Here is a 10,707-nt window from a genome sequence, read left to right on the forward strand (position 1 = left end):
TATCCTTACAAATTTTTTTAAAGAGTTAACAAAATATTAAAATGACTATCAATAGTATTTAAATTATAAAAATCCAATTAAATTTTAAATTGGAGTCTAATTTTGTGCCATGTGTCTCATCTAATTTTTAAATTTGTGTGTCAAGTGAATTATTAGGTGCAAAAATTAAAGAGTATAAATTCAATTAGATTTTAAATTGAATATTAATTTGAGTTCAATTTTGCGTCATGTGTCCCATCTAATTTTTTTAATTTTTGCTACAAGTAAATTATTGGGTGCAAAAATCGAAGAATCTAAATTCAATTAGATTCTAAATCGCGCGCGCGCGCGCGTGTGTGTGTGTGTGTGTGTATGTGTGTGTGTAAGTGTTTGTAAGTGTGATTGTTTTTAAATGTACCCGTGCATTTGCACGGGATTACACACCAGTAATAATTAATAGGTAGCACTTCATATACATTAATCTATATGTAGTTAAGCTTTAGGGATTGAATATGTTTATTTGATTGGTAATTCTTATTTAATTGAGATCCCCTGCTTCATAGGATTGGAAATTCGATTGGTAATTCTTTTTTTAATTTTTAATTTTTTCTTTTCTTTGAGGACTATGCAGTGAAAATTCATAAAGCTTTCCTATTTAGGAAAACTAATTTGAAATAAAACAAACTAAAAATAAATCAAAATTACAATGGGAAGATATATATTGGGTAGAATATTTATCCTTTTTTTATAATCAAAATGGGGACTGCATTTGGAATTTTTTTTTTTGTAGTGGACATTTGGACAACAATTTTTTTAAAGGATATTCCCACAAAAATTTTAAGTATTGTGTCTCACAATTTTAAACCATAGCAAATTTTGTGTCTTCATTCTCTCCTTTTGACTCTCTTATTTAACCATCGGGCAACAGATTTTTTTTTTTTTTTGGTAATCATATTCAGAGTTGCTGCATTCTTCAATTACAAAAGTACCTAGGGGTGTGATAAGAATTCTATACAAAAAAAAATTATTTCACTCACAAACGCATAAATCTCATTACACCTCTAAGTATTTTTGTGATTGAAAAATGTAACAACCCCGAATTTTGAAAAAATACCAACTTTTTAGGATTTTGAGCTTATTCTAGTAGCCCCTCACCCAAAAAAAAAAAAAATTCCCTTTATTTTCTAAAGCACTTTTAGCAAATAAACAATTAGTAAAGCTCAAAAAAAATATTTCAAGTTTCTATATATATATATATATATATATATATGTTGAAAAAAATATGACTCTAAAAAAAAGCCTCATTGCATAGTTTGCAAATGTGCAAATAAACGAATAAATCTCAAATTGTGAAAAATGAAAAATTATGACACTAAATCCAATAATAATAATAAAAAGCCTCATATGATGATGGCTAGTAGATTATATAAATAGATATAAATATAGGTTGTTATGGTCATTGAGGCAGTTAACAAGCTCAGGCCTAATACCACTATGTTTGGGCACATCAGTGAGGAGATTAGGATTGTTAAAAGTTCTATAGTTATATGTAGTTTCAATCATATTAAAAGGGTGGTAATAAGCTTGCTCACGCCCCCTTGTTAGAAGAGCAATTTTAACTACAGATACCAATGCTGTATGATTAGAAAATCTACAACTGAATTTAGATAATGCATTCTAATATGATTTTCCTTAATAAATTTATTTACTTTTTCCTAAAAAAAAATTAATTTTTGAATAGATAGATATAAATTATATATATTATATATAAATAAATAAAATATATATAGTCTCGCACACGTGAAGGTTTGCACTTCCCGCAAACCGCCCGGTGTCTGTGTGACTATATATTGAGGGAGGCAGGGTAAAATTTGGGGTTTGCCTTTATGTAATGTAATTAGTTTTGTTATTGCAGTATTTTTTTTGAGACTATAAAAGAATTACGAATTACAGAAAAAACCCGCCTCAGATTCGGTGTTGTTGCACGAGGAGCCATGTCTTGTTCTAAAGGTCTCTAATTTTTTTTTTCTTCCTCTTTTTTCCGAAGATAATTTCACTATATGTATAAATTTTTTTTTAGCCCTCTCACAAAAAAAAAGCAATAATTTTTCGAAACCCATTTGGTCGATTTGATAGTTTCTCCAATTTTGAATATTATCCGATGCGAATGCAAAATAAAAGACTATGTGCTGGGTGTTGCTGTTTGTGTTTGTGTTATATATATATATATGTGTGTGTGTGTGTGTGTGTGTGTGTGTGTGTGTGTATTTGAAAAGACAAAACTTTACTGGCACGTTTTCATTATAGTATTTGATTTAGCTGTTCCTCTCCTCTGTGCATAATGTATCACAGTAATTGATGTTTTATATGTGCTTTAGTTCTCTCTCTGTTGCAAATTTGATCTATTTTTATGCTTTAATTAGTTATTTTAGATATTGTTTGTGCTGAATTTTTTTGTTGGTTTTTTTTGGCAGGAAATTCTTCCAAACGTAAGTGTGAAAGTGTATTTTGTTGTTAATCAAACAAAGACTAGTGCTTGATCCCTCCTGGTGCCTTAGCTGCTTTTTTTTTTTAATTTTATCTTATGTTTGTGATCTGTTGCTTTATATGTTGTTAACTACTTACCTTGACCCCTGTGTCTTCTCTATCTTTGTAGTTACTAGAAACGCTTTAATTATGGTTATTTTGGGTAAATTCACGACGGCCATATCGGGACGGGGACCAGGCTCAAGCACTATGTGCGCGATTTTACACGAATTGTATGATGAGGTACGATTTTTCACAGTTGAGAGTCATTTGGAAGGGTTATACTTATAGTTGATATAGTTTTTTTCTTTAAAATTTGTTATGAAATGATGAATTCTTTTAAAATATGATTTGTTCTGAAAACATGCCAAATGGTAGGATTAAAGCGGTTGAAAATTTGTTAAAGTAGACTTAAAGAAAAATATGCTCTTTTTATAATTTCTCTATTCTGTTCAGTTATTGTAATTTTTTTTTCTGCTTCCTTTTTCTTTGTTCTACTCCTAATTGTGGGGCAGTTTTTTTCATAATTTTTCTTTGTTTGGTTATGCAGTGCAGAAATAGTACTTATAATGACTACTGTGATGTATGCTTTGAAGGCTATGAAGAATGCCGTGATTTTAAGAGGGGTTTGTAAATCTGTTACTTTATTTTGGTTCTTGTTGATTCTCAGAAGCTTTCTTGTTGTCTTTTAGGTGTCACTTTTGCCTCTATATATTAAAGAACAAACTGATGATTGCTCAGTGCTCTTAAGATGGGTTGGTTTTTTTAATTTTCTTCAAGAAAATCTATAATCTTATTTCTTATAAACAAAATTTTTTATTTGCATGATTTATATACTAAGTCTAGAAGGAAAACAAAGAAAAGACCTTTATATTGGATTGTATTTCAAGGTGTCATAATTCAGTCTAATACAAGATTTGATCCATCAAATAGTGAAATGCCAAGTTCAAAAACATAAATAAATAAATAATCTGTGGGGGAGGAGGATTTCCTAGGAGTTGCACGAGTTGTTTGCCTTTTTTTTTTTTGGTGGTCTGTCATTCCTGATAGTTTAGATTGACCAATTTTTATGTAAACAATGGATAAAGGTTTACTTTTTATAAGGGTATTTTATTTTTTTTTTTTTTGGGGGGGGGGGGGGGTGGCGTTGGTTAAGTTGGTCTCATGCTTTGTTGTTCAACTTACGATAGCTAGGCTAAGATGTTAAGGGAGAATAATAGGGGGCCCCTGGATCACATATTACCGGTGGCATGCATAGTATAGCTAGAGAAGGAGGCTTACATTATTCAAGAATGGTTTTGGAATGTAGGACTACCATATAAATGAGTGTGTGTTCGGCCCCTCCAAATGCTCCAATCTTCCAGGTTGCAGCATTGTACCTCTTGTTAAAATGTCCCTTCCAACATGCTAATAATTCTAGCACTAATCTTGGAATAACCGAACTCATCCCACACAAACAAAAAATAAGAGACCACAATTCCTTAGCACTCATAATAAAATGAAATCCTAAAGAACTTATAGATCTAGTGATTCACAAGAAGATTAGTGATGTACAGAGAGAACCGAACATCTAGAACTTTTTCTGAATCTAAGAAATGGGAAGAAGGCATTTTTTTTCCATGTTGAATTGAAATCCTTTGAAGTTATCCTCGAAGAGAGTCTGAGAGTGAGAGGATGTATGGGTCATGCATCATTGGACGGGGGACTAATAGCATGAGTAATATGATTTTAGGTGGGGAAGGAGCCAGTGGTTAAGCTCATTGTTGGCGAAAGTAATTGCACTGCCTCTGGACTATAGTTTTATCATGTCATGCTGGGAAGTTGGCAAGGTGTTTTGTATTCAAAATAATAGAAATTCTCGGGGTGGTATATTGTGGTGATGGAGTATGGAGAATCAGCGATACGAGAAACAAAGATTCAATGATAATACCGGAAGGTAGAAAGCCGTGCGAGTGGATAGGACTCAGTTAGGTGATCAAAGGATTGGTGGTGTTGGCACCAAAGGGTCATGCATTGACTTCCTTCACAGCAGATTCCACAGTCTTGGTTAGATATATCTAACCATATGATCTAAAGATCTAACTATTTCCCAAGCCCATAAAGTCTTAAAGTTTTTATGGCGAAGACCTCCATAATTTTCGAAGTCCAACTAAAAATAGTTCTGAGGCATCTTCCATAGTTACTATGTAACTATTTTCCTATTCTTCTGGAGTGTAGGTTTTGCAATGGGGTTGGAGCCTGTTAGATTTGAAAACATGTGGGTAAAAGCTGAAGGATTTATTGATAGGATGAGGGGGTTGTGGGAATCTTATCATTTTTAAGGCTCGCCTAGCTTTGTTTTGCCCTATAAGTTGAAGACTCTAAAGTTAGATTTGCAAAGGAGGAATGAGACGGAGTGTGGAAATGTAACAAGAAGGAAAAACACATTGCTAGCTTGCATATAGTCATTGGATGCGATCAAGTAGGATAGACTGATCATGAAAAGATGCAATGGAAATTGGCCATCGCAGAACTTGAGAAAACTTGTTGTTTGAGGAAATAAGCTAGAGGCAAAAGTCTCAGATCCTTTGGCTAAAGGAAGGGGATAAATATACCAAGTTTTTCCAATCGCTTCATGAACTCGTATTGTAGAAGTAACACTATAGGGCAATTAGATTTGGATGGAGAGGCATTTATAAACGAAGTTGAGAATAGGATACTCTAATTCTAATTGTAAACCTAATTCTAAATGACACAGAAATTCCAATTATTAAATTACCAAAATACTCCTAACTCTATGAAATGAAATAAAAATATTAATAAGCATAATTAACTACTAAATACTGAAAATAACTATACAATTGACTCTAAAAGCAAATAAATTCTAAATTAAAATATTTTTTCTTTTCTTTTTTCCACATCAATACATTAATAAGATTGTAACTTCCTTTGAGTGCCTTCTTCCTTCTACAATATGTGGGCACTCAACTTAGTTTAGGGACAGAGCTTGCTATAGGGCGGTTAGCTATGGATGGAGAGGTATTTAAAAACCAAGCTGAGAGTAGGATACTCTAATTCTAATTGAAAACCTAACTCTAAATGACACAAAAATCCCAATTATTAAATTTCGAAAATACCCCTAACTCTATGAAATTAAATAAAAATATTAATAAACATAATTGACTACTAATACTGAAAATAAGTATACAATTGGCTCTAAAAACAAATAAATTCTAAATTAAAATATTTTTTTCTTTCTGCTTTCCACATCAATACATTAATAAGATTTTAACTTCCTTTGAGTGCTTTCTTCCTACAACAATTTGTGGACACTCAACTTAGTTTAAGGATAGAGCTTGAAGTTGATAAATGAATCATTCCTGGTGAATTATCTTTTTATGGATTCTAAAGACGTTCCAGTAGAATTTTTTGTTATTGTCTAGCACAAGCCAAATGAAAGCTTAATTCAATTCTTAATTTTTTGTTCAATCATGGTTTATTAATTTTAAGAATGAGCTGTGTAGTTTAGTTTATGTAAATTAGCCCAATATAATTCAATTCTTCATTGTCACATATTAACAGCCAACAAGCTCTAGCCATTGGAATTTCTCATGGTCTGGTTCTTCACTGATATCTACTTAGCAAAACAGTTATTCATTGATATTTATTTGATACAGAAGACACCTAATGCGTTACCATTTGATCTTTATATAGCCGTCTTAGTTTAGTTATCTACAGTTCAACTTATCTTTTCTCATGCATCATTTCTGCAGACCCAAAACATCAACCCTTGGCTGAATTACGGAAGGGTAAGTCTGGCCTTTTTAATGCTGGTGTTCGTTTCTTTCTCCAATTGAAGCTGTCAAATCTTCTATCTTAATGTTTAATTCTCATTTATGCATTTTTATTTTCATTTTAAAATGTTTTTGTTGCATATGTGGATGGGGGCGTGCTGGTTCTTACCTTTTATTTCAGAGTGGGAAAAATCTTTCAATGATCAAGGTTTTGCCGATACGTTCGATTACATGAAGTATTTACATGAGCAAGACCCTGAGATGTGCAGGATAATTTATAAGTCATACAAAGAGGTAAACTGAGTTTATTTAAGAAACTTCTAAATATTCTGTTTCTATGATATAACTGAGTTATAAGGAATTCATAGTTTATGGCTTGAAAGGTGTGGTTTAAATTAAGTCTTAATTGGAGTCATATTATAAAATTCCTGTCTATTGAGTTTTCTGATAATTTTTTTTTTGTTTCCATTTTAAATCCAATGAATAAAGAATCAAGTTGACAGCAGTGTCAATGTTGGACACCAAATGAATTATTTATTTCTCTTCTTTGCTTCATTATTAATTGTAAATAATAACAATGGTATAGTTTGGGTATTTTTGGATGGTGTGGAACCTCACCAAGGCAGGGCTCTTTGGACCCATCCCTAGGGAGTAAACCAAGGATACACAACCCTACCCTCCAAAACCATGTATCTAGAGGAACTCCTAATGGGATTGAACCTACAATGTTTGGGTTTATAGCTCATCCCAAGCCTCCAACCACTAGGCTGCAACCTGACGGGTGGTATATAGTATGGGTATTGATTTGGCTAAAATATAGGGTCGGAGCACAGATTGGGGAAATTCTTTTCCTTGTGGATTTAGGTTTTAATGTTGTAGAAGAAACTGAGGAATTTTTTTATTAAGTTTTTTTACTTTTAGCCCCAATGGAAGGGGGAAGGGGAGATCCAAACCAGTAATTTCCGCATGAGGCATGGTCCCCAGTCAATTTTATAAATTGAAGAAATTAGGGGTTAGGCTTTGTAGAATGAATTGGAGTTTGTAAAATTTGAATTTTGATGACTATTTGACAAGGAATATATGTGGGGGCATTTAGGTTTTGATTAGGGTTGTTTGAGTAGTAACGTTAACGACAGTCTGCCAAGAGTTTGGTCTATCTCAAGTAGCATCTCCTTTGCTTGTATAAGATAAAGGTGGAATCACGAGTTTATGATTCATTGGATGCATGTGTAATATATCAAAAAAAAAAAAAAAAATAGAAATAGAGAGAGAAGTGCCAACCTTTGTAAGAGGAGTATCTGGGTGCAATGCTTGCCAATTGGGTAGGGATAAACTTTGGCCTTATATACCTATCAGGAATTTCATGCTAGCACTATTCTCAATTTCTTGCAGCATTTTATCTATCTTGCATTAACATGTTCGATTGATAAATAATCTGATGTCTAGATTAGCTTATTTAGTTGATAAATACTTTTTCAAATCCTTGCCATTAAATGAACATATATAGGCAACTTTTCAAATCTGGCTACATCATCTTGTGTTAAAATCAATGCAGAATTATGAAATTTTGGATTTACATGGGCTAAAAGGGCTATCTTCACACACGCACGCAAAATTTTCAAATGGCTTAACATATAATAAATATCTTTGCAAATGTGTGTAAAAGTACCGAGAAGCTTTTTTTTTTTTTTGTTAAGAGATGGAGAGAGAAGAAGAAGGAGAAGAAGTTATGGGTTTGGAAGAGAACAAAAAAAAAATTCATGTGGAGAGAGCGTAAGGAGAGGGAGGGGGGGAGTAGGTAATGCCAGTTACACATCATATTTTCATCTCGTGTCGAAATGATGAAAATTTGGCATCATGGGGGCTAAAAGAATGATCTTGATGGAGAAACTAATGTATTGAGTGGCTAACTATGCTATATATATATAAATATAAGGTGTGAAAGAGAAGGGGGTAGGTGATGTCACCCTTTAACTAAGTTGCATATTTGATATGTTTTTCCTTTAAAATGTGTGTTCTTATTGCACTATAGTATGCAATAAATGTGATTTTTTTTTGGAGCAATTTTATGATAAAAGATCTTGATGGAATACCTCTTGGACTATGCTCCTTAAGTCTATTTGGACTTCAGTTGAAATGATGTATCTCTGAATTCCATATTTATATGTCAATTGCATCCTCTTCTTCAGTTGCTAATGAGAAAGGATAATATATGTGACGCTCATGAGCTAATGAAATGTATGTTATTATTATATATCAAATTTTAATTTAATTTGTGAGTTGAAGTACCTATCCAAAAAAAAATCACAACTTCAAGTCAGAATTGACCCTATATATTCTTTATATTTTGCTTTAAGTGAAAGGTAAATCTTTAATTTGTTTGCTAGAAAGATGAACCAAAACTCGTTTGCTTATGATTATTATGCGTGGATTATTGGAACTCTCCCTTATGTCATGTGGGGATCTTTTTTTTATGTGTGATTGATGAATCTTGATCACCTAATGGATGATGTTTTGTTGTTTTTGTCATCTTCAAGTTCGTTTGGTTTGTTTCCTTTTAAAGAACAATATTCAATCTTGCAATTGAGAACTATAATTGTAATGAATTTGGGAAATCTGTTGTGTGCTTTTATCATTGCCTTCATACATAATGAAAAAAAATCAACACTGTGCTACAAGACTTCATAAATTACAAAAAAGAAAACCTAGAATTAGAGACAGATAAGGTGTGGTACTTACATTTTTAGGGTTAAAAACATTATTTTTAATATGACTAAATAAAACTAAGAAACTAGAAGCAATGTGAGTTGCAAATTAGAATTCGCATTTTCTTTTTTCCTTGAAGTTAGATTCGGAATGGTATATAGTCTAGAGTAATGCTATCCCCTAAGATTGCGTATTGGGATGGTTGCTACTGAGACATCTATCAAAAAGCTATTAGTTTCTTCTCAAATAAATAAAAAAAAAAAAACAGTTACCATTGCTTTTGTACCAAACAAGCTAGTGTTGCATATTCATGAGATTGTTCAAGTTTATAACAATTGTTTTTCTCTTTTGAATCATGCAGTGCATTAGCAAAGGTTATGATAATTGTGAGAGATACCGCGAGTACAAGTGTCCCCAATTCAAATAGCCTTTTAACTGTGGTAGTGTTGTTCACTACATGAATGTTAGCAGAAGATTGAAATCTATAAATTATGCCATTGCTTAGAGATATTGTAAGCAATTATCTAGTTAGAACAATGCTTCATCTTCAGTTACTTTTTTTGTAAAAAATTTGGTTGAACGTATTTTTAAATGTTTAGTCTTGTACTTCGCTGTTTAACTTACAAATTTACAATAGTTAGAATTAGGGCGTTTACATTGATAGTGGTATTTGAGCAAACAGGTTATTTTACCACTCTCAAAAAGCCGAAAAGCATGCTCTATTAAGTGATGGATGTATGATATCAGATATTCGGTCTTTTATATATATATATATATATATATGTTACAAAGAGTATGGTGCCAGTGATTTTTTGCGGGCTTTAAATGGTTTTGCAAGTCCTAACTTTGTTTGGACTATCGCGCCATTTATTTGTTAACGTGCTTGATGTATCAATTAATTTGATGTGGGATATCTTTGTGGGTTGGTATGAGTTTTTCTAGGGTCACATCAACAAATTCACAACACTCTAATTTGCTTATCACATCAGACAGTCATTAAAAAAATAATAATAAAATAAAATTGCATATTGTAGTGGGTTTCCATTCTCAATGCGAGCATTCTTATTAAAAATGCTAAAAGTTGTAAATGCTAAATTTTAACATAAAGTTTGTAAAAAGCACCAAAAAGCAAGTTAACAAACATGCTAAACTTAAAAAAAATAGCAACTGAGCTACAGTGAGCTTTCATCTTTGAAAGTGTACTATAGCTCTGATCTTAAGAAAAATATTATTATTTTAATGCTTGTGGTGGAAAATGTGGTTTGTGTAGTTGTTTTTTATTATTTTAATAAGTAGTTTATATTATTTTAAACGAAATGATAAAAAAATAGAACTTTTGATATTAAGTGTATTGTAAAATAAATTGTTAAAATTGATAAAGTAATTTTTGAGACGTTAAATGTTAAAATTTTTAAAGGTTATGATGGAAATGCTACAAGTGTTATTAGTTAAATTATATAAGGTGAATTTCTTTTGTGATCCTAATATATCTTTATTGATTTGGATATTGGGCGCTAGAAAAAAACAATTTCTATCGTTTTGTCTGAACCGCATTGAATATCCTATCCTAATTCCTACATATTATTTCATGACCGTCAACTACAATAGTCATTTTCTTTAGTAAACAATAAAATAAAATAAAAACACAGGTGTTTGGTGCGGAAAAAAATTTGCATTGCATATTTTTAATTTTATTGAGAAGAGAACCACTCACAATCGCAGT

General features: G+C 31.8%; 1 protein-coding gene across 2 annotated transcripts; it reads left to right on the forward strand.

The window, feature by feature from the left end:
• Nucleotides 1–1,803: 1,803 nt before the first annotated feature.
• LOC115992726 lies at nt 1,804–9,733 on the forward strand. Of its 2 annotated transcripts, XM_031116947.1 has the most exons (7): nt 1,804–1,989; nt 2,454–2,468; nt 2,636–2,748; nt 3,056–3,131; nt 6,258–6,293; nt 6,460–6,572; nt 9,346–9,733. In XM_031116947.1, the coding sequence occupies exons 1-7, from the start codon at nt 1,974–1,976 to the stop codon at nt 9,409–9,411; spliced, it is 435 nt and encodes a 144-aa protein (XP_030972807.1). In that variant the 5' UTR covers nt 1,804–1,973; the 3' UTR covers nt 9,412–9,733. The 2 variants fall into 2 exon arrangements, with proteins under 2 accessions (XP_030972807.1, XP_030972808.1); XM_031116948.1 differs by lacking the exon at nt 1,804–1,989 and having other exon boundaries at nt 2,452–2,528.
• The last annotated feature ends 974 nt before the right edge of the window (nt 9,734–10,707 follow it).

Source organism: Quercus lobata, chromosome 5, assembly GCF_001633185.2.
Source record: "Quercus lobata isolate SW786 chromosome 5, ValleyOak3.0 Primary Assembly, whole genome shotgun sequence".
Classification (NCBI taxonomy): domain Eukaryota; kingdom Viridiplantae; phylum Streptophyta; class Magnoliopsida; order Fagales; family Fagaceae; genus Quercus; species Quercus lobata.

Bases quoted from the DNA above. Each gene is read 5' to 3' on its own strand.
- LOC115992726 (XM_031116947.1), top strand. The intron at 2,749-3,055 runs GTACGATTTTTC...TTGGTTATGCAG, and splicing joins TACACGAATTGTATGATGAG to TGCAGAAATAGTACTTATAA. The intron at 3,132-6,257 runs GTTTGTAAATCT...TCATTTCTGCAG, and splicing joins ATGCCGTGATTTTAAGAGGG to ACCCAAAACATCAACCCTTG.